The 24,684-nt window shown below is 45.0% G+C and overlaps 1 protein-coding gene across 1 annotated transcript; it reads left to right on the top strand.

The window, feature by feature from the left end:
- The first annotated feature begins 486 nt into the window (after positions 1–486).
- LOC140198431 (E3 ubiquitin-protein ligase TRIM39-like) lies at positions 487–21,493 on the top strand. The gene is made up of 6 exons (XM_072259521.1): positions 487–888; positions 7,352–7,441; positions 12,349–12,579; positions 14,276–14,298; positions 15,683–15,798; positions 20,931–21,493. The coding sequence occupies exons 1-6, from the start codon at positions 487–489 to the stop codon at positions 21,491–21,493; spliced, it is 1,425 nt and encodes a 474-aa protein (XP_072115622.1).
- Positions 21,494–24,684: the final 3,191 nt, after the last annotated feature.

The following is a 24,684-nucleotide window of genomic DNA, read 5'->3' as shown; positions in this document are numbered from 1 at the left end:
CGCAGATCATCACAGCCTTCTCAATTATTTACGAGAGACGGCCAATTAAAATGCTGATCAACTTGCCAATCCCACGTTCCTTAAATCATAAAAGGTGGCGGTCCTCTAAGTATTTTCAATATTTTCAGTTGTAGATCAGTTTTCTTTTTGCATTTTCACTTACTTGATGGTCAAAACGACTCAGCGGGCCGAACAGTCTGTTTTGTGCATTTGATGGCTTTGCCGGACACCGAACTCCGTGCATGTGCATAGGAAAATTGTGGGGGCGAATTATTGGCGCGGCGGCGTGTCAGGTGTGATGCATTCCCATTGGACGGCCGCTGAGTAGCGGGCTGTGCCAATCGTAAATTGGCCGATGTGGTACCGCTCAACTTCGCCTAGCCCCTCCCCCCTTCCACTCTCCCAACACTGAGCGGGAGATCAGACCTCCAGCCCCGGAGACGGAGAGCGGAGCTGTTATCGTTGGTCGGAGGATAGAGCGACGACATGTCCTGTGACGGGGAGGTAGCCAAACTGAAGGAGCAGGTCACCTGCGCTCTCTGCAACCTCTTCTTCAAGGAGCCGGTGACGCTGGGTTGCGGCCACACGTCTTGCAGGGAGTGCGTGAGTAGGCTAGAAGTTGACAGAAATGGCAGGGTCTCATGCCCGACCTGCTCGGCGAACTGCACCCTGGCCGAAGTCGTGGACAATGAACTGGCTGCCAAGATGGTGGAGACCCTCAAGCGGATCTTGGAGCTGAACGAGGGGGAGAAAGACCACTGCGAGAAGCACAACTTGCCCTATGCCGGATTCTGCCTGGATCACATGAAGTTGGTGTGCGAGCGAAGTGCGAAGGAGCACCCAGAATGCCGTATTATCCCGATAAAGGAAGCGGCCGAGCGATTCAAGGTGTCTTTAACCCACAGGCGTGTTACTGGGGCATAAAACCCCCAAACGAAGGAGTCCACCTCGTCTATACCGCAGTGCACATTTACACTAACCCCACTTGCCCCCGTTCTGTCCATAATCCGGTACTTCCTTCCTAGCTCTGTACAGTGGCCTCAAAGAACAGTTCAGCACATGAACATTACTCTGTGGGTCTCCACGTCTGTGCTGAACACAGTACAGAGAGGTTAGGTCTCTTCTGCCCAGGCATGATCTGTCTCCCTCGATTACCTGCATTGTCATGTCCTTAAAAGCTTCTTAAACACAATTTAACCGTTACCTACCCCGAAGACACAAAATACCCTGCCGACATTGGAAATCTGGAGCAACGCATACATAGACAGACAATGCTGGAGGAATTCCGTAGCTCAGGCAGCGTCAGTAGAGGGAAATAACCTGTTGACATTTCCGGCTGAAGGGCCTCAACCCGAAACGTCGACTGTCCATTTCGATCTACGGATGCTCTCTGACCTGCAGAGTTCCTTCATGTGTGTGCTCTGCCCCGCTGCACGCTATTCCAGGCACCCGGTGCTCTGAACGTGAAAGCAAAACGTGCATACATATTTCATTTAAGCTTATCCCTTCTCACCTTAAACCCTTGTCCGCTGGTTTTTGATATTTCTTCCCATGGAAAAAGAATCTGATTGTCTATCGAGTCTCTTTAACATTGTAATTGCATCTGCTTCCTCCACCTTCGGCAGCTCGTACTAAGCATTCACCACACTCCGTGTGAAAAAATGTCCCAGGATCGCCTTTAAATCCCTCCTCTCTCACCTTGAACTTGTGATCTCTAGTTCTAGATTCATGTGCCGGTGGAGGGGGGGGGGGGTGGAATTCTGACTACCTATGTTATTTACAGTTTTATAAACTTGTATAAAGTAACCTCTCAGCCTCCTATAACATTATACCCAACCTATTTAATCTCCGCTTGTAACTACAGCCCCCCAATCCAGGCAGCATGCTGGCAAGTTTCTTCCACGCACTCTCTATTGTTTACCCCTTCCTCCTTATAAGTGTTCTACTTAGACGATTAGAGTGAAATATAAAGCGGTGCAATTAACATTATGCGAGGTTTAAAGTACACTCCATTTGTACGCACTGTGGGTAACCTACAAACACCCTCGCCTGCCAAATTATTTGCGCCAAGATGACACCCGGTTCTGTGTTGTTATGCTCCGAATTCTCCTGCATCGGTAAGGTGTACAGATGTTGACGTTCGATGTTCCCTACTGTCAAACACGCTCTTCATGGCTGTAAGGAGTATTTAAGATTCTTGGAGAGTAATGCTAACGGGAGTAAAACATTGGAGTGCCTGGAGTCAGGTGTGGTTCTGTGCAAACCATAGTTAAGTCTTGGCATTGAGATTTAGGGGATTTTGGAAAGGCAAAGATCGTTCAGGGAAATTCACAAGTATGAAGTGTTGGGCATTTAGAGGCATAGATAGGTCCACAATGGGAAATTATCTGGGAGTGTGCATTTCTTGGGTACATCAGGGCCAGTCTACCATCCTGCAAGTGGCTCACTTATGAAATACTCATGTTTATAAGTCACCCAGGAAATTTAGAATGTTGTCTTGTAAAAATGACTGATTATTTGGGGTAGGGGGGGATGTTGGAGCATAAATGGTCTGTAACTCTATTCCATCCAACAGCCTTCATTCCCCATTCATCTGTTCCACCAGAGGTCTACCAATCTGATAACAAACCTCGATTTCAAAACCGTTAGATTCATAGAATCCTACCCTCGGCCCACCATGTCAATGGCAACCATGGAGTATCCATATATCTAATCCTATTGAACAGCATTTGATTTTTGGTTTTCTCTTCCTTCGTGACTCATGTGCTTGTCTAAATACTTAAATGTTCAAGTTGCTGCCTCTGACATTGCCACAGGCGTTCGATAATCCAACCACCTTCCTGAGTGACAAAGTTCATGCTCAGATCCTCTCTAAACTTCGTGCCCCTTACGCTATACGTAAGCCCGCTGGTTTGGGACAGCTCTGCCAAGAGGGAACCTTCCTAACCATCTGCAGTCTGTCCTTCATGATCATGTACGCACCCCTATGAGTTCCTCTTTCAAACTCCCGCACCCCGAGAAAGCCTACAGCCTCTCCTCCTGGGTGTCACTGGGATGCCAACGTCACTGTTACCTGAGATAGGATGTCGGTACTTACGGAAGCTGTGTCGGAGCAGAAAGCTCGCGGTGCATTTTGGAGCAGCTTGTCGGCGGGGTTTACACATTAGTTGGAAATGCCAACACAGACACAAACATCCATTGGCCAATTGCATTAAGACGTTTGATAAACGCTGGGGCAGCAACCAAACAGATTAGAATTCTAGTAGTCCGCTACCCATAGGTTTGGAAATCCTAGTAGTTCAAAGTCTGTCTCAATTATGGCAGTGCTTCCACGAAACACATCCGGGACCATTTCCTGTGCTCTCTCTAAGCTCACTGGGTTCTTTGGAAAATCTATAACACTGCTATATAAATGCATTTTAATAAAAGAGTTACAAATGTGACTTAAAATGTATAAATAAGGCTCAGACCCAATGGTCCAGAAAATTGTCCGGACCAGCATTGCCAAATGCCCGAGTGTAGAGGATTATCAGAGTGTTACCACACAGATGAGCCCGCTTGTGTATTGTCAAATCAGCTAACAGGAATTCACCTTCTGTAGAATTTCACAAGGGCCGAAACTACCAAAAATCGGAAATATGGAAAAAATCCGCTTATACGAAATATATGTATTGGGAGTGAGGTTGTAAATACCTTTTTTCAACTCGTACTTCTCAATGCCACTGCCTTCAGCCCAGCAACACCACCCCTTTCCCAATAATACGGGGTCACCTAGATTATAGAAGGACTTTATGTAGCGTGCAAGCTTTGCAATGCGATCTGCAGTAACAACTGGTTAGCTGACAATTGGCACCTCCTGTACCTAGTAAAGTGGCCACTGAATGTATTTTGGCCTTCGGCTGCTGTACCCCATCTACTTCATAGTTCGACGTGCTGTGCGTTCAGAGATGCTCTTCTGCACACCACTGTTGTAACACCTGGTTAGATTTAAGTTACCATCGCCCTCCTGTCAATTTGAACCGTCCGGGCATTTTTCTGCGACCTATCTCGTTAACAAGGCGTTTTCGCGCACGAAACTGCCATTCGGAAGTTGTTGTTATTGTTGTTCTTCGCGCTATTTTCCGTAAACTCTAAAAGACAAGGGTTTCCAGACTTTTATTGTGCCATGGATCAATACTATTAAGCAAGGCGTCCATGGACTCGAGGTTGTTTAAGGGACGGTTATGCGTGAAATTCCCAGCAGATCAGCAGTCTGAGATACTCAAACCATATGCATTCACTTGCCGTCATACAATTAGCTGAATTGATATCTGTATTAACGAACAGGTGTATGTAATAAAGTAGCCAACTGGGTGTAACTGTGTTACTCCTCGGAGATCTACTTTGGTTATAGTATTTCACAGCAACATGGCCTGAAAGATTTGATATTTCCTTTTTTTAAAATCATCGTCCTTCAAGGACGAGATAAGGAAGGATTCAATATTACAAAGCTCGCTCAAAATTACAGGAACTTCAGCAATCAGTTACAATTTGAAATGTTTGACTGTATTTCCAACGATGGCACTAGCAACAAATAAATTGCTCCAAATCATGTGTCTTAAACCTTTATGTAACACACGCAAAATGCTGAAGGAACTCAGCAGGCCAGGACTGCTGAAGGGTCTGGGCCCGAAACATCGACTGTACACTTATCTGTTGATGCTGCCGGGCCTGCTGAGTTCCTCCAGCATTTTGTGTGTGTGTGTGTTACTTGGATTTCCAGTATCTGCAGATTTTCTCTTATTCTTAAACCTTTATAACTCCTTTAATAGCACCGTCGCAACACTGCTAATCCAGCATTCCTGGAACTTTCGTGACAGACTAGCAAATTTTACGGAGTATCATATTTTTGCTTTTTCTTTAAATGTTATACAGCAGAATAATACATTTCCAGTGAGCCCCGGTGTTAAAGAGAACTCGGGTAAGAAGATCCTAGTAAGTTTAAAAGGAGACGCGGGAATCCGAACCAGATTTGAGTAAACGCGACCCATCCAATCGAAACGGGGGAGGTAAAGGGAAGTGAATGAATCTGAGCATCAGAGAGTGGGGAACGTAGAGTAGCAAATATCATCCGCGTCAAAAGTAAAGTCTTTTAAAATGTATCAGTTTATGCAGCTGTACGTGTTCATTTGCTTCATAGCTTTCTCTTCCGCATTCAGATGTCAAACTAACTGTATTCCCAATATCAAAATGCCGATGGAACCAAGTGGATCACACAGCGTCAGTGGAGAACAAAGGATGATGGACGTTTCGGGTTGATAACCTGCAACAGGGTTGCGAGTGTCAGGGAGGAGGGCGATTCGGTAGCAAGTGTAAAGAGATGAATAGGAGGGGTGCGGCGGGGCTGATAGAACCGGGCGACGTGCTGATAACTAGCAGATGGGGGTGGGGGGCGCAGGTGGGTGACAGGGACGGTAGAAATAGATAAGGAGAACGATGAAGAACGGACACAGGTCATCGGAAAGTGGTATTGTTTTTCTTACAGTTTCCGTAGCGTTTCCTTTTTTTCTACGAGGCCGAGTTTCTAGTTCGACGGTCAACCCAGCAAGGGGCCGGTCGGATTCGAACTCGAGACCATGTACCTCAAAGTCCAGTACTGATGGCACTACACCACCGGCCGGCTTAATCTTTAGCTTGTGTGCTGATATTTAGGCATATGAAACTGGGAAACATTTCCTTATGGGGAAGGTGCAAAACAGCGACCAAGATTCAATTTTATCGTCATATAGACCAGAGTGCAGTGAAATTCCTTGCTAGCACAAAGCTCAAAGAAGAAAGACTGTACAGGGTAATAATAAATAAAGTAATAATAATTAGCGTGGCCAAGTGGTTAAGGCATTCAACTAGCGATCTGAAGGTCGTGAGTTCGAGCCCCAGCCGAGGCAACGTGTTGTGTCTTTGAGCAAGGCACTTAATCACACATTGCTCTGCGACGATACTGGTGCCAAGCTGTATGGGTCCTAATGCCCTTTCCTTGGACAACATCAGTGTTGTGGAGAGGGGAGACTTGCAGCATAGGCAACCGCCTGTCTTCCATACAACCTTGCCCAGGCTTGCGCCCTGGAGTGTGAAGACTTTCCAGGCGCAGATCCATGGTCTCGCAAGACTAATGGATGCCTTTAATAATAATTAATAATAGAGTGAGCGCTAAAGAATAGAGTTGTGCAATGATTGTAGTGCAATCTGGAGTAGCCCAATAAGAAATGCGAAAATGTCAGCATCGGGATAGGTAGAATGAGGAGTCCGGGAACATGGCAGCACCACTGGGAAGAGGATACAAAACAGGCGATTGGTTCAGAAGTCTTATAGTAGTGGGTGGATAAACTTTTCTTGGGTCAGGAAATGATGGATGAACCACCCGTGGGGAAGCGTGATACTCAGAATGGACGGGATGTGAGATTTTGCACCGCACTGACCCGAGGGCCTGGACGGGTGTTTGAAGAGAAACGAGGGTGAAGGAATATGGAGGTGAAGCAGAGTGAAAAGTGGGTGCGGTGAAGGTTGTATCTGAGCTGAAACACCAGCTGCAACCAGTGAGGATAAGTGATCTTTATGCTCTCTGTTCAGAGTTCGGTTGACCCCACCCTTGCATTATCCTACTTCTAGTCAACGGCCCATACCATCTGCAAAGGTATCAGTTAACCTGCAGTAATTGTGTTTACTATAGTTAACCAATTTTCCAAATGTTTAGAAATCCCAGTAGTTCAGTATCTGGCCCATCATTGGTTTACTGTCTCAGTTAAAGTGTGCCGGAAAGATGGAATGTGTTTTAGTGAGCGTGGGTTGTGGATTGTAATCTGGGAATCCGGTTGGAGCCAGGGTCCAGGGTATGGAACTGAAATCTACAAGCTGAAGCTTGCCAGTATCTGGTTGCTAGACTCACTTCAATTTCAGGGGGTTCCCCACTGGATACATATCACTGTATATCTCTGAAATTCACCAGCCCCAAGTGTTGTGGAGGCTGGATCTCCTGGGGAATTATAAGATGCATTTTTGAATCATTAGGGATTAGAGGGCTATGATGAACTGAAATGGAAGAGGAGGTGAGACCTTGAGCAGATAAGTCCTGACCATGCTGCAGGTTTGACGGACCCACTCCGTCTACTATCATAGCACGAGATGATATCAATGTAAATTCCCCACGGTTAATGGGCCTGCATTGAGTTCACACCATTGCTCAATTTTCACACTGAACCCTGTCCCCTTAGCGCCTCCCTGAATGTAGGCTGGTTCAAGACCTGTATGTCTGACAGCCTGAAGCCGGTGGTTCCCATTTCCCAGTTTAACATAGCTTGGCTTTGTACGTTCACAGGCAAAACTTCAGCAAACTTTGGAATACCTGGAGAATCAAGCAACAGAAAATGCGGGGCGTGATGAACAGATGAACCTCATTGACCTGAAGGTGAGCGACTGGGGTTTAGTCTCCTTTGGGGAGAGAAGGTCTCTCAAACCATCCTTCTCAACCAACACAACGTGCTCTTTGGTCCTGTGGCTTCTGATAAATGAAATAGATAATAATCCTGAGAATCTTATGCTGATCCTTTTTTGTTCTGTTATTTTTAATGCTTATTTATACCTTTTCTGATGTAGGTAGTCAATGAAAATCAGTTTGGAATTATTTCAACATTAACACAACAACAATTGAAATATGCACAATAGGAACTGAAGTATCAACTCAGGCTAGGGAAAGGCGGGGAGCATTGTTACACAATTAAAGAGTTTGAGAAGTTCCTGGCTTCAGGGAAATCATATATCATTCTTGGTGAGAGACAAGTGAAAATGTGATAAAACCTTCAACATCAGGAGTAATCTCAGAAATCACCCATGCATCAAGCCTTCCTTCCCATAGCACAGATTAGGAGGGTTAGAGTGGAGCTGTGGAAATTTTTTTTACATCTACAGAGCTGTAGAATGTTGAATGAACTGGATTCTGAATGAGAAGGTGGAGGAGCCAGATACTGAGGTCTGTATAGGCCCCCAAATTGTCAGGGTCCGGAAAGCTGCAGAATAAGTGATGACAAATGGAATTAGCATAGATGGGTACTGAGAGTCATAGAGCAACGTGGCAGAGAAATGGGCCCTTTAGCCCAAATTGTCCATATCGATGTCTATTTCCCTGCAGTTGACCCACAGCCCTCTAATGCCTTTCCTTTCTATGCACTTGTTTAAAATATCTTAATTTCATCCACCTCAGCCTCTTCCATTGACCATTACTTGATGGTGGACATGAACATGGTGGACCAAAAGGCCTGATTTTGTGCAAAATGACTCAATTGCACCCAAGTTATTGAGTTTGCTTTGAAATTGATAGACTTCTGTCTCAAAGGATCAATGAGTGGGGGAGGGGAGGTGACCGCATGGAAAAAAGCAAGGATAGAGTGGGTTTGAGGAACCAAAGCTCACCTCCTCACCTCCTATCAAGATAAAAAAAAACTAACTCCTTGCCATTTCTACCATGCAAAATATGAGTTTCCAAGATGATATGTAAGTCTACGGGTTACTTTGATCAGTGAGCCACTTGCAGGATGGGAGACTACACCTTATGTCTTAATAGTCTCACAGCAAAATAGTCATTCAGTGTACCGTGACGGTGCTGACCAGGCCGAACTGCCTGTACATGCTAATGACATATTAACATAATTTATCAGGACTTGGTCTATGGCTTTGGGTGATTTAAATATTCATCAAGGAACTTCTGAAATTCTGGGAGAATACCTGCCTCCTCATCTCTGTGCTTCTGTCGTGATCATTCAAGAACCCAAAATGGATGAGATTGTGGGGAAGATAAACAGATTTAAACTCAGTGAAGAAAAAAAATAGAGCCTGGGAATCTGAAATTAAAAAAAGAGATAATGCTGGAAACAGTAGGTCAGGCATGTTTCAGAGCGGGAACCATCTCAGAATGGTAAAAATACAGATCAGAAAGATAGCTTTTTCCAGAAAATTTACAGCCAGGTAACATGAAGGAACATGCCAGTCCCCCTTCTGCCACAACCAGCGGGAGTGGTGTTTCGCAATGAAAATGTCTATAAATTATTTGCGTGGTCGACGCTTGGTAAAACAATCCTAAAGCTGCGCTGTGCTCAACAGCGCAGTTGTTCAAGTTGCTGTCTGACAGCTTTAGAGACTCAGTCCGGAGAGCGCCGATAGTGTCAGTACGAAGACTGTAGGTTCTCCCTTTGACCGCGATAATTTCCTCCGTGTTGCATTTTCGTCCACCATTCCCTTTCCCCGTCACCCATCACTCTCATACGCTTCCCTTGTTCTGTTTTCTTTCTCTTTTACCTTTTACACTTGTTCCTCTCCATCTCTCTGCCTTGTCAATAAGTTTGTCTATCCATTTTCCATTTTTGTTGATACTTTTACCATTTTTGTACTTTATTACATTTTCCTGTCTTTTCTATCTTTGCATGATTTTCTTCCATTCCTCCCTCTTTCTCCCCCACTCGCTCCTCCCTTTCACTCTACTCTCTATCTCTGCCATGCACAGAAAAACACACACAGTGCATGTTGTTGATGGTTCTTATGCAGTTACCTTTTAACGAGTTGTTACATGTCATCTTCCGGAACAGCCACATATATTTTGTTACATTATCTCGGAACAGCAACAGCTTCTAACCCTAAGCTCCGATGCCCTAACCCAGGCGCCGACTCGACAGTACTCCTGCACCTTAAGCGGTGTCACCCTTTACACGAGACGCTTAATCGGCGGGAACATCTGTAAATGATCTGAGTGGATTCGTGGGCAAACAGTTAACAATCAATACCCTAAGTAGTCTGAAAGAAAAGCAGACAGTATTGGAAACAGGCTGCATCTGTGGAGAGAGAAACAATGAATATTCCTGATGCAAATCCCTTTGTCGGAACTGAGAACGGGTGGTAACAAGTCAGTTTTTAGTGGAACCGGAGATACAATGGTACACGGACATTGGATTTCGCATCTAAGGAATTACATTTCCACAAATAATTTAAACCTAGTTATACATAATAGTGTAAACCAGGAAATCTAAAGAGGTTTTCCATATCACCTCAATTAAAGACAAGGAGACCATTCAGCGCAACCAGTCCACACGCCAACTGTTATCGACCGATTTATATAATCCTACATCAGTATGTTGTTTTTTCACTGTCTCCCACATCAGTTAACTCAGGTTCTACGAGTCACCGTCACTCTAGGGACAAATTAAAGCGAGTACTTCTCCCGTGGAACTGCACGCCTTTGAGTCGTGAAAGGAAACTGGTGTGTTCGGGGGAATCCCATGCGTTCTCAGGGAGAACATGCAAGCTCCACACACCACCGGAGGCCAGGGTCGAGTCAAAACAAGAGAAAATCTGCAGATACTAGAACTCCGAGCAGCACACACAAAATGCTGGAGGAACTCAGCAGGCCAGGCGGCGTCTATGGAAAAATAAAATACCGTCGACGTTTCGGGCCGAAGCCCTTCGGCAGACCCTTCCGAAGGGTTTCGGCCCGAAGTGCACTGCACATTGTTCTGTAGATACTGAGTTCCTCCAGCATTTTGTGTGTGTTGTCAGGATCGAATCCGGGTCTCTGGCGCTGAGGTCGTCACTTCACCCGCTGATCCCACACGGATATCCTCAGACATAACGTCAGGAGTAGGATTTATACTACTCTATGCTGAGCAGTAAAATTAAAGAGCTGAGATGTGAAATAGCCTGTTCAATATTTCGATCACAGCTAAAGTGGAAAATTATGCCCATCGTTCACTGGGAGCTGTTTGTGGGATGTTTCTCGATCTCTCTGCATTCGCTTCCATGAATGAAGGACACATTTCTGTGGCTTACGAATTGATGACATAATCTCACACAGCCCTTCTCTCTCCTCCGGCACATTTGCAATATCTCCCCGACCTTTCCTATTTTAATGCTTCCAATATTCACAGAATGCTTCACTCATTTGGCCTTTCCCATTTGTCCTGACATTTACCGATTCTTTCCCACTCTTTCCATCTGCACGAATCGCGCCGCCCTCTATGCGTCGCAAGATAGTTCCCATCTCTTTCATCATTGATATTGTTGAACCTGGGCATGACTGGTAAAGACCAGGCTTTATCGCTTGTTTCTATTTGTCCTTGAACTGAGTCAATGCTATCTGCATTATTTCAGAGAATGTTTAAGAGTTGGTTGTACGACATGGGTCTTGTGTAACTTATAGCACAGTCCTGGTAAGGACAACACATTTCCTTCCCATCTCCCTCTTCCACAACGCTTCACATCGCTACCAAACTTACTCCGTTACCATTGCATCCTTCTAAGTGAGTTGCACGTTTCCAGCTCCTTGGATATCTTCCACCTTTCCAAAATTTCTCTTCTCTACATATTCTCCCAAACCGTCGCCAACACTTATCAAGTCAGCCTCAATAATCCCAGCTAACTACGTCACTCTACATTTTCATTTCCACCAGATTCTCCATGTCTCAGTCTATCCATCCATATCTTCATCACCCTAATTCCCCAGCCGCCAGCCAAAGCTTCCCATCTCCCCACTGACATATTCACTCCCCATCCAACCTTCCCCATCCTCATCTACTGTCCCTCCTCCCCAACTAGACTTTCATCATTTCTGTTCCCTTCTCAGTGGTTAACCCATTATTATCCCTATGAAAACTATCTTATTTCCCTACACCTTCCTAACCTCAGTCTTTCATATGTCCACTAAATCTCCATCCCCAAAACTTCACATCTCTGTTGATAATTTGCACATCTACTGAGCTTATCCAATTTCAAAAACCCTTCCCAGATCACCCAAATTCTTTGCTTTCCTTACCCTTCATGTCCTCCAACTACACCCATTTCCACCAGTACTTTCCTTGCGCCCTTCTCTCTCTACCCAACCCTTCTAACTTGGCCACATTTTCCCTTTCATCTCACCCACAATGCCTACTCGAATCCATCGTTCTCACCTTGAGCTTTCTTACATCTTCAGATATTCCCATGTCCACCTCTCAGCACCTTCTGATCTAATGCAAACAGTCCCATCTCTGTCAACCCTTCCTTTTTCAACAAGAACGTCCACATCACTGATACTAATTACTCATCCATTGATGTTTTCATCTCTGACCTTCCCAGTCTTCATCCACTGATTTTCCTCCATATATTCCCTCAGATCACTCCTACGTTTTGCCCAATTCTTCCAATCTCCCCTAGCCCTTCTTGCATCCCAATCTTCTGATCTACCCAAACTCCTCCACTTCTGTTGAAGAGAGTAAGACAACACACACATACTGCAGCAGCACTAAGAGTATCACACTGTGTTGTTGAACCTGCTGTCACTTTCGTTTTGCCCAGAATCAAGGTGACACTGTTCGGGCCAAGATCCAGCTCGCTTTTGACTCTTTGCGGAAGTTTCTGGAGAAGGAGGAAAAGACGATTTCAGGAGAGGTGGAAGGACAGGAAGAGCATTTCTTGCAACAGTTGGAAGAGAACAGCGCTCAAACTGGAGGCAACCCTGTCACCCTGAGTCACCTCATATCAGATATTCAGAAAAAGTTGCCCCAAGACGACATTCCCTTACTTAAGGTAAGAAGGCTGCATGTGTTAATTAGCAGTGAAAGTCGTTGACTAATGATTCCTTTTACAGCAATGTTCCGATCAATCCTATAGCAGTTCAGAACCAGATACATTATTACAGACTTCAATGACATGAAATGTATTGTTTTGTGGCAACAATACAGCGCAAAAGCATAAAAATATGATAAAATTTTTAAAAACGCGCTTAAGAAGGGAATAACAAGGTAGCGTTCATGGCTTCATGGAGCATTAATGTATCTGATGGAGGAGAGGAAGAAACTATATATAAACCGTTGAGTGTATGTCTTTGGGATCCTCGAATGAGGTAAGCATAAAATGGGACTGATGTAATTGGGTGATTGGTGGTCAGCACAGATTCATGGGATGAATATCCTTTTGCTCTATTACAATGTGACATGATACATTTCTTTCTGTGCAACTATACTCGACACTCCCACTAACACCACGCTTTTCAGTCCAGCCTCCTCACCATTTGTGCCTTTGACCAGCTCTTATTGGCGAGGCGGGGCTAGATCCCGGTACTTAGTTGATTCTAGGTTGCCTGCACTAATGAGACACAGGAGCACCGGGAGACGTTTCACATTGATGCAGTGAGAATGATAGGGTGGCGGAGAGTGCTTGTTGTTGGGCCAAGGCGCACAGTGGACAAAGAAATGATCCTTCCCCACCTTTGTTCCCACTTCCCACACCAGGAAGCCTGTATTTTCAAGGGTGCCTTCTTTCCATATCCCCATACTGTACAAAGCTTTGGCCTATTGAGTTCAGCCTAGCTCACAAAGCAATCTCACTCCCAACCACCTTCCACTGTAACCACCATTACGCAATTAAAATTCGGGACAATTTAGAGAGGTAAATTTACCTGACAGCATGCATGTATTTGGGAAGTGGGAAGAAATGGGAGCAGGTCGGAGAAACCCACGGGGTTACCAGAAGACCATAAGATATAGGAGCACAATTAGGCCATTTGCCCATTGAGTCTGCTTCACCATTTCAGCATGGCTGATCCAATTTTCCTTTCAGCCCCAATGTCCTGCCTTGTTCCCGTATCAAGCAGAGCATGTTGACTCTACACAGACAGCACTGGATGCCGGGTTCAACTATATCCGATGTGCTATTGCATTGTCCTTACACATTAAAGTGCAAACTGAAACCAGATTAAATTTGCTGATGAGAGCCTTGGTTTCCCTTCCATTTTAAACAGCATCGTGAGAAATACTTCTTTTATTCCCCCTTCCAGATAAACGTTCCCGTTGAATGATTTAAATGTTTAAAATTATGAGAGACATAGATAAGGTGGACAGTATCAGCCTTCTACCCAGGACAAAGCAGTCCACAACTAGGAGGCGTCGATTTAGGGCAAGAGGTGAAAGCTTTAGAAGGGGACAGAGGGACTATTTTTTCAAATGAAGAAAATGAAACTAGCTGCCAAAAGTAGTGGGTGTTGTAGGTACAATAGTATCATTTTAGAAGCATTCTTATAGGCAAATAGAGGGTCTAGGATTGGAGAGGTATGGAGAAAGCACAAGAAATTAGGACTAGCTGTGTGTACGCTGTGATCAGAATGGACTGGTTGGGCCGAAGGGTCTGTGCAGTATTGTTCTGTGACTCAATGATTGTATGGTTGTTCTGAGCATGTTTGCCTATTGATTAATCCTGTGCTTATAACTCTCATTTCCTTCTGTAGAATATCGGTACCATATTTGACAGGTGAGTGACATTTTGATATCATTATGGGGTTTGATTTTACTTTTGAACTTCCCCTGTTACTTATACACACTCACACTCACACTCACACACACAACTTTCACTACAACTGAGCAGATGCAGTTCCTGAAAATCAAAGAATGTGCAAATGCTGAAAATCTGAAAGAAGAAGAGAAAGTACTGGAGACTCCTAGTAGGTTGGGCAGCTTTTGTGCAGAAATATAAGATCTAGGTCCCTTTTTGAGAAGTAATTCCTATTGGACTGACCTTGTTTAAATGCCCCCAATGATCCAGCCTCCACTACCCCCTATAAGAAGTTGTTCCTGGGGTACTTCCGTTTTAAACAATCTGCCCTTTATCTTGTAACTCTACTCTTTCAAGTCTCTCTTAGAATCAGGATCAGGTCTATTAACACTGACGTACATCATGAAATTTGTTGTTTTGTGGCAATACTGCAACATAAAATACTAAAATTAATACAGTACAAAGCAGAAATAATGGGGTACTGTTCATGTGTTCGTGGACCTTTGTACTGGTGGAAATATTTCAGTACCTATCCTGTCAAGATGGTATCAGAAGAGACTGCAGATGCTGGAAACCTGGAGCAACACATAAAGTGCTGGAGGAACTCAACACGTCAGGAGTGAACCGGATAGTTGACATTTCGCGTCGAGCTGAAAGAGTAGAGGGGAGAAAGAAAAGATGGAGGGGAAGAAGTGGGACAGGTGATAGGTGGAATCAGGTGTGGAATGATAGGCAGATGAGGAAGGAGGAGATCTGGAATGATGTAGGAAGCTGAGCAGTGACAGGTAGATTTACTCTAATAGAAATGAAGGTGTAACAAGAAAACAAATAAAGGAGCTGGCAGCGGGGCGGTTCAGGGAAAAGGTCGGAAAAGTAGCAGAACAGAAACCACTGGAGAGGCTGTGAAGGTGTGGGTAGAGGAGGGGAAATGAACAGAGTGATGACGGAAGGGATAGGTGTAAGAGGAACCGGTTCGATCAGGACCAGAGGTCCCTGATACTCCTATTACTGCCACTGGGTAATAGACTTCCCAGGTAGAACATGAGGTGTTGTTCCTCAGCTTTGCATTTGGCCTCGTTCTGGCTGCAGGCTTAGCTGAGGGTGAACAGTTCCATGTGGGAATGGGGATGGAATTAAGTTGGCTGGCGCAGAAGTTCCAGACAGCCCCAGCGCAGTTACTGAGCAAAGCGATACCCAAGTTTCGCCAATGCAGATAGGACGGATGCCCTGTTATACAACAACACTGATAGGATGTGCAGAAGGCTGGTATCCTGTTTCAACAGGAGACCTTCAGTATTGAATTACGATCTGATAACTTAACTGCTCCCCTTACATGAAGGCTTGACTCTGCCTTTATTCACAGGTCTGGTAATCTTGTACGGAAACCGAAGGAACTGCCTCTGGATCTGAGTCAGGGTGGTTTCAATGTCCCCTTGCAGTACTCAGTGTGGAAACGCATGTTTAAACACATCAAACCAGGTAAAGTTCTTTAGGTGCCTGGCAACAGTGCGGGTAAGCTCTCACATCCATGGTGCATACTTTGGGGGATTAGATTGAGTAGAGCGATTATTAACAACATGCACTAAGCCAATGGGTGGTCTGCAGTTCCCCAGAATATCAGGAATGTGGTGAATTGAATTGCCTGCTATCATTTCCTGTAAAGCCCCAGAGGCTGCCCGTGTGTGTTTCTGCTACACAGCCAGCCCTGATCGTGACCCGAAGAAGTTCTTGAAGGGGCAGAAATTAGGACAAGGTTTCGATCAAGGTTCTGGTGGAATGCTCATTATTACTTTCCGACTCACAGGAAGTTTGAGTTAGCATTCTCCCCGCCGCCGCAGACCAAACAGGTTCTTTGCCTCTTCTATATTAAAACAGCTTATTCGGCAGAACTGAGAATCACATTACCTTTGCTAAATATTGTAGAACGTGGCGGTGGCTCTCCCCCACTCTGGATTACCAACTGTCCCTCCCTCAATCCGGATTCCCACTGTTTCCCACTCCATCCCTCTCTTACTTCAGCACCGTGATCACCTACCTACGTCGTTTTCCCCATACCTATACTATTTCTTTTAAAATGCTGTGTGTACGAACGATCTCCTTCTTTGGTCTTCAATTGAACCATCTTCCTACCCAGTGCAGGCTGATATGATGCAACCCATGTGCACCTCATTTCATGTTTTTGTCCTTAATAAACCCCATTCCTCCATGTCTCCCTCTTTTACTATTTAATTTTCCAGAAAATACTTTCTGATCTTCATACCTGTTACAGATAGACTTTTCCTCATGCATTCTCTTTGCCTCTTCATTTTCAACTCCCTTTGATCCTTTTGTAATCAGGCTTCTTCCAGCTAGTATGTACAACCCGACTCTTGTAATGGACAAGTTATTTTTTGCATTATCCTCCTCAGTGTCACATTTGAATTCCAGTGGGATCTGGAATTCAGTGTTCCTTCTTTATTGCTCTTGGGAATGTTCTTCAATTGTACCTGTAACACGTCTTCCTTCAAGGCGGCCCATACTGCTGTTCTGTCGTTGATTCCAATATACTTGAATCATTGTAATCGGCCTTGCCCCAAATAAATAATTTGACTTTGGGTCACACCTCCTTTTCTAAATTAACATAAGTCATACTATCATAAACAAAAAATTCTGCAGATGCCTGGAATCCAAAGCAACACATACAAGATGCGGGAGAAACCCTGCAGGTCAGGCAGCATCTATGGAAAGGAATTTCAGACAGAGGCCCTTCCTCAGGACTGGAAAGGAAACGGGAGAACTCCAGAATAAAAAGACGGGTGGAGTGGAAGGAGGATCATTGAAGGTGATAGTTGAAGCGCCAGGTGAGTGGGAAAGGTAAAGGGCTGGAGAAGAATGAATCTGATAGAAGGGGAGAATGGACTATAGGAGAAAGGAAAGAAGGAGAGGCATAAGGAGGAGGTATTAGGCAGGTGAGGAGAGGTAAGGGGCCAGAGTAGGGAATAGAAGAATAGGGAAAGGAGAGGTATTTTTTTTAATTACCAGAAGATGAAATTGATGTTCGTGGCATCAGGTTGGATGTTTCTCAGACGGAATATGAATTGTTACTCCTCCACCCTGAAAATGATCTTATCATGGCAAAACAGGAGACCATGGACCAACATGCTGGAATGGGAAAGGAAATTGGAATTCCAATCCTGACATGTTGGTCCACAAACTCCTCTTGTGGAGAGTGAAGAAGCAATACCTTGTATTCCGTCTGGGTAGCTTCTAACCTGATGCCACAAACACAGAATTCTCCTTCAGGTAATAAAAAATCCCCCTCCCTCTATTCCCCACTCTGATCTTTTACCTCTTTTCACTCACCCGTTACTTCCCCCTGATTCTCCTTCCCTTTCTCCTATGTCCACTCTCCTCTCCTGTCAGATTTCATCTTCTCCAGCCCTTGACCATTCCCACCCACCTGACTTCATTTATCATCTTCTAGCTCGTGTTCTCACCCTCCCCCACCTTTTATTCTGGCATCTTCCCCCTTCCTTCTCAGTCCTGAAGAAGGGTCTTGGCCCGAAACGTCGACTGTTCATCCATTCTATAGATGCTGTCTGACTTGCTGAGTTCTTCCAGCATTTTGTGTGTGTTGATTTGGATTTCCAGCATCTGCAGATTGCCTCATGTTCGGAATTGAAATGGTTGGTCACTGGGAAATTACGCTTTTGGCAGATGGGCCGGAAGTGCTTGACAACCCCCAATTTATAACAGATCTCACCAATGTCGAGGAGGCTTCTCAAGATACGATAGACCATAACAGATTCACAGGTGAAGTGTCGGTTCACCGGGCGGGACCACTTGGAGCCCGGAATGGAGGCGAGAGAGGAGGTCAATTGGTAGATGTAGCACTTTGGCCATTTACATGGATGAGCGCCAGGAAGGAGATTATTGGTGAGGGATGAATAGACAAGGGAATCAGGGAGAGAGCGATCCCTGTTGAAAATGGAAAGTGAAGGTGGCGGCGGGGAGTAAAGATGTGTTGGGTGGTAGGTTCGGACAAGAGGAACTCTATCCCTATTAAGAAGGCTGGAAGTGGGGAGAGTGTGGTTGTTTGGGGAATGGAGGAGATGCGGGTGAGGGTAGCATCAATGGCAGAGGAAGAGAAACCTGTTCTTTGAAGGAGGACATTCCTGATGTCCTGGAAATTAAAGCCTTATCCTGGGGAGATGCTGAGGAGACAAAGAATTGAAAAAAGGAAATATTATTTTAAAAGATACAGGGTGGGAACAGGTATATTCAAGATAGCCGTCGGGATCTCTAGATTTATAAAATATGTTGCTCGACAGTTTGTCTCCTGAGATGGAGACACCGAGAAAGACGAAGGAGGTGTCAAAAATGGACCAAGTGGATTTAAGAGCAGGGTGGAAGCTGGAGTACAGTTGATGAAATTGACAAGGTCAGCCCAGGCACACAAGCAGCACCAATGCAGTCGTCAATGTAGCGAAGGAAGAGCTGGGGAGAATTTGCAGGGAAGGCTTGGGACACGGGCTGTTCTACATTGCCAACGAAAAGGCAGGCATAGCTGAGCCCCCTGCGGGTACCCATGGCTACCCAAAAACATACTGTGGCGACCATTCGGTCCATGATGACAGACGAGTAAGCTCGCTAAACTCAACAACCGTATTTACTGTGATAAACACAAAAACAGACCGGGCACTGTGACCCGGGGAGAGAACCTCACTCAGTCGCATATAGACAGGGGAGGAGACCATCACACACCCCGGTTACTGTGAGGGTGACCCACCAACACAAGGGAACAATTGTATAACCCAAGCTAAAATGTACCAATGAATTTGAATTTCCCATCATAATCCCACGGAAGCATTTTAACACAAGAACAATAAACAGTACTGGTCATTAGAAATGCGGGGGCGGGCACGTCCCTCCCCGGAGAGTCACAATACCATATTATGATCACCATCTTCCGAATAATTCCTCAGATGAAAATTATTTGACCCACGGCATTCCCTGAACCAACAAAGCACCCGTCCTCGTCTGGACAGAAACAAACCGCTCGTTTCGAATTGGTAATTGTTTGTTTTTAAATTATCACACATAACGAGACGACAGAGAGAAACCTTGTTTGCGTGCCGTCCGAATAGATTATTCCATAGAACATAGAATAGTACAGCACAGTACAGGCCCTTCGGCCCACAATGTTGTGCCGACCCTCAAACCCTGCCTCCCATATAAGCCCCCACCTTAGATTCCTCCATATACCTGTCTAATAGTCTCTTAAACTTCACTAGTGTATCTGCCTCCACCACTGACTCAGGCAGTGCATTCCACGCACCAACCACTCTCTGAGTAAAAAACCTTCCTCTAATATCCCCCTTGAACTTCCCACCCCTTACCTTAAAGCCATGTCCTCTTGTATTGAGCAGTGGTGCCCTGGGGAAGAGGCACTGGCTATCCACTCTATCTATTCCTCTTATTATCTTGTACACCTCTATCATGTCTCCTCTCATCCTCCTTCTCTCCAAAGAGTAAAGCCCTAGCTCCCTTCATCTCTGATCATAATACATACTTTCAAAACCAGGCAGCATCCTGGTAAATCTCCTCTGTACCTTTTCCAATGCTTCCACATCCTTCCTATAGTGAGGTGACCAGAACTGGACACAGTACTCCAAGTGTGGCCTAACCAGAGTTTTATAGAGCTGCATCATTACATCGTGACTCTTAAACTCTATCCCTCGACCTATGAAAGCTAACACCCCATAAGCTTTCTTAACTACCATATCCACCTGTGAGGCAACTTTCAGGGATCTGTGGACATGTACCCCCAGATCCCTCTGCTCCTCCGCACTACCAAGTATCCTGCCATACACAAGGTAGTAAAAGGCAAAGTGAAAACAGTATGCAGAACAGAATGTTACACAGGATGTGTACTGCACGTAGGCAAATAAAGTGCATGAGCCACGACGTGTAGACTGGGATATCAGAAGATTATCTTTGTCGCATGAGATTGGTCAAGAGTGCTGCTGGAACATCAGGAGTCTTGCGTTTGGAGTCCTGCGTTTCTCAAGATCTTGTTTCCTCCACCTGATGGAAAGGGATGAGAAGGGACAATGACTGGGTTGGGGGGCGTGTTGTTTCTTGATTATTTTGGCTGCAGGAGGTGTAGACTGAGGTTGGTTTGTGTGATGAACTGGGAGGTGTTCACAACTCTGTGCAGTTGCTGTGGGGAACGGTGCCATTAAGCTGGAAAGAATGGGCTGAATGGTCCGCTGTTTCCAGCTTTAGGAACGTTCACCCGTATATTCCATCCTTCACAGAGCTGTCTGTGTAGAACTGCAATACGTGTGTGCTCCTTACTGACGATTTAACTTTGATCTCCGTTTTCTTTTTCCTTATTCACTATTTATTTTTCTATCGCTGTTTCTCTCCTTGTAACTCTCTGTTCCTCTCTCTTATACCATACTTAGTGTTCTTCGCGTGTTTCCCTCCGACTTGCACTTCTCTCTCACTCACATTATTTTCTTTTTTTCCTCATTTCTCTCTTTATCGCTCTGTTCTCTCTCGTACTGTTTTACTCTGTTTTGCCCTTGCTCCTGCCCCAGCACTAACACTGCTCTTTTACGTTTCAGTTCCCACTCTCCTGACTCTGGACCCGAAAACGGCAAACGCGCACCTCATCCTGTCCCGGGATGGCACGGAGGTGCGAGTGGGTGACAAGCAGGAAGACATCCCGGACAATCCGGAGAGGTTCAGTCGCTGGCTGAGCGTCCTGGGCGCCGAGGGCTTCAACTCGGGCAAGCACTGCTGGGAGGTGGAGGTGGGCGACAGCACCGTCTGGCAGGTGGGCGTGGCCAAGGCTTCTGTCCCGCGCAAGAGAGGCTTCGCTCCCTTCCGTTGGCAGGAGAGCCGGAAGTTCTTCGCCCCAGAACCCCAGGCTGGAGTCTGGGCATTGGCTCTGCAGGACGGAGACTACACTGCACTGACATCGCCTCCCATTGAATTGCGTCTGAAGGAAAAGCTGAGGAAGCTGGGGGTTTTTCTGGACTATCCTGCAGGTCAGGTGTCTTTTTACAATGCCGATGACGTATCCCATCTCTACACTTTCAAAGACAAATTCACGGAGGAGATCTTCCCTTACTTTTATATTGCTCACAAGGGAGACTCTCTGAGACTTACCACACTAGGCATCTGAGGAACTTCTTCGCGGAATTCTCATTCTCATTCTCATTCTCATTCTCTCTCTCTCTCTCTCTCTCTCTCTCTCTCTCTCTCTCTCTCTCTCTGCTCTCCCCTCTTTCCCCCTGCCTCTCATCGTTGTTGTCTACAATGCTGCCCCAAGCCATTGGAATATGGACCATAACTCCTCAGGAACATGCTCTGCCCACACAGGAGGCTTCCGTTCCACACTCACCCCTTAGAATTCTTTGCAATGAGGCTGCCTGAGGTAGCGTGCTTTGTTAAGACAGAGGCAGGTGCTATTGTACTTGGAAATAAAATTGAAAGCATATTTAAAAAATCGTTGCTTTGATTTATAAGAGGATGAAGATAAATTTCCAATTGCAAAATGAAAAAAAAATTCACTGGATTTAATACGCGAAGAAAATAATTGTGACATTAATGAGACAGCTGCAGAGAAGTTTCTAGACTCTGATGGCTTCCACCCCAAGGGAATAGCAAAGGATATATAAACAGACAATGTTACAACACTCAGCAATTCAGACAGTCGGTGCTTCCGATCCAAGACATGTCAGAACTGGGAAAGAGAGAAAGTAACTTCTCATTCGTAGCGAAGTTGGAGAAGGGAGGGGGAGATCAAATAGAACATTTCTGATTGTTTGAGACCAAAAATCGGGAATGGAAAATTTAGATATTTCGGCCATGAGCCTGGAAAACTCTCAAATAACTGTCAGGATCGAAATTGTACCTGAACTACACCATTGCTTGAGAATGATATCTATTATACGAAAGAGTAATCTTGATTTTAAGTGCTAATCTTAGCGGTTGCGGTGGGAAATTTAGTATTTTCAGAATAGAGGTGCATGGCATAAACATGAGACAGGGAAATTTGTATGAAAATTTTAGATAGAACCCATACGGTTAAGGTTACCGGCTGGAGGTGTAGTGGCATCAGTGCTGGACTTTGAGGCGAGAGGTCCCGAGTTAGAATCTGGCCAGCTCCCATGCACGCTCTCCATCTGTGCCTGGTTGAGTGTTGAGCTAACAAACTCGACCTCGTAAAAAAAAACCTGGAGAGGGAAGGGCTCCGCCAGGTTTCAGATGCGCCAAACCAAAAACTTGTCATGACAGTGCCCCGACGACTCCACCAGGAGTTAAGGGCACACACACATGCCAGATCCTTTCTAAAGTAAGACTTCGCTCTAGGTCGTAACAGTTGTCGGATGTAACACTGCAATACCTGCGTTACAACAGTGGTGTGCAGAAGAGCATCCCTGAATGAACACGTTGAACTTGAACTGGATGGGCTACAGCAGCAGACTACTAATATACCTCAGTGGCCAGGAGATATCTGATATAATGGCCACTGAGTGTAGGAACAAATAGAAAAGTTTAACTTAAAGTAGTTATTATAAATTATAATACAATTCTGTTCAAATAATCTAAATCACAGTCTCCATGCCCATTTTCGATGCCTGCATCAATGGCATTTGGTAATTTGAATAATTGATACATCATTGTCATGTGCACCGAAATACAGTGAAAATCTTCACGTTGTCAAGATATGCGTGCCATGCATAAGTCCATTGAGGTAGTACAATAGAAAAATGCAGAATACTGCGTTACATTTGCAGAGGAGTGTGGTGCACATAGACCAATAAACTGCAAGGGCTATGGCGAGATAGTGAAAGATCAGACATTCATCTTTATCATACAGGAAGCCCTATACGAGTCCTACAACAGCAGGGTAGAAATGATACTTCAGTGTAGTGGTACATTTTTAAAAACTTATTTATTGTATTCTCAATGGATAGGGGGAGCGGAGAGAATATTCAAAGTGGGTGAATTCATAGTTTCAGTTGCATTCAATCTCAAAGCCACAGCCTTCCATGGGTTCACCCTAATAAGACTGTAAGACCATAAGACAAAGCTGCAGAAGTAGGCTATTCCACTATTCCATCATGGCTGACTTATTATCCCTCTCAACTCCATTCTCCTGCCTTCTCCCTGTAACCTTAGACATGCTGACGAATCAAGAACCTATCAACCTCAGCTTTAATAACCTGGCCACCAAAGCCATCTGTGGCAATCAATATCACAGAGTCATACACTCCTTCTGAAGAAATTCCTCCTCATCTTTGTTATAAATGGACATCGCTCCAGTGAGTACAAGGCCAGATCTATCAAGCACTCCCCATAATTTAACCCTTTCATTTGTAGAATCATTCTTCTGAACCTCCACTGGACCCTCTTCAATGCCAGCATATCTTTTCTCAGATAAGGGGTCCAAATCTGCTCCCAATACTCCAAATGCAGTCTGAGGAATGCCTTATAAAACCTCAGCATCACATTCCTTCTCTTATAATCTAATCCTCTTGAAATGAATATTATTATTGCACTTGCCTTCCTTAGCAGTGACCTGCAAGATAATATTCAGAGAATCCTGCATTAAGGCTCCCAAGTCCCTTTGCACCTCAGATTTTTTAAATTTTCTCTCCATTTAGAAAATGGTCTATCCTTGCCCAGTACCACGAAAAAGACGAAAAAAGAATGTGAAGACACAGTACACTGTTAAGGGCAGGAACCTTTACAATATTGTTGAGCAGATGGATCTTGACCTCCAAGATCATAGCTCCCTGAAAGTGGCTACACAGGTTGATAGGGTGATCTAAAAGGCATATGGCATGCTTCACTTTGTTAGTCAAAGCATTGAGTTCGAAGTTCATGAAGTTACAGCTTTATAGAACTCTAGTTAGGCCACATCTAGATTATTGATGAGGACTAGATTTAAAAAGTGGAGGGAGGGGAGAGAGAATCACAAGGTGATAGGTGAAACCAGGAGGGGAAGGGATGACGTAAAGAGCTGGGAAGTTGATTGGTGAAAGAGATACACGGCAGAAGAAGGCGGGATCTAATAGGAGAAGATGGAAGGCCACGGAAGTAAGAAAAGGGGGGAGGAGCACCAGAGGGAGATAATGGGCCGGCAAGAAGATAAGGTGAGAGAGGGAAAAAGGAATGGAGAATGGTGAAGGAAGGGGCATTCATGGACGTTCGAGAAATCAATGTTCATGCCATCAGGCTGGAGGCTACCCAAACAGAAAGTGTGGCTGCATTGCAACATTTGAGGAGGCCAAGGATGGACCTATCAGAATGGGGACGGAATTGGAATTAAAATGGGTGGCGGCTGGGAGATCCTGCTTCTTCTGG

Source organism: Mobula birostris, chromosome 5, assembly GCF_030028105.1.
Source record: "Mobula birostris isolate sMobBir1 chromosome 5, sMobBir1.hap1, whole genome shotgun sequence".
NCBI lineage: Eukaryota > Metazoa > Chordata > Chondrichthyes > Myliobatiformes > Myliobatidae > Mobula > Mobula birostris.
Note: the sequence above shows the minus strand (reverse complement) of the source record. Positions and strands in the feature narration are given on the sequence as shown.

Bases quoted from the DNA above. Each gene is read 5' to 3' on its own strand.
- LOC140198431 (XM_072259521.1), top strand. From the start codon at position 487: ATGTCCTGTGACGGGGAGGTAGCCAAACTGAAGGAGCAGGTCACCTGC. The intron at 12,580-14,275 runs GTAAGAAGGCTG...TTCCTTCTGTAG, and splicing joins ACGACATTCCCTTACTTAAG to AATATCGGTACCATATTTGA. The intron at 15,799-20,930 runs GTAAAGTTCTTT...TTTACGTTTCAG, and splicing joins GTTTAAACACATCAAACCAG to TTCCCACTCTCCTGACTCTG.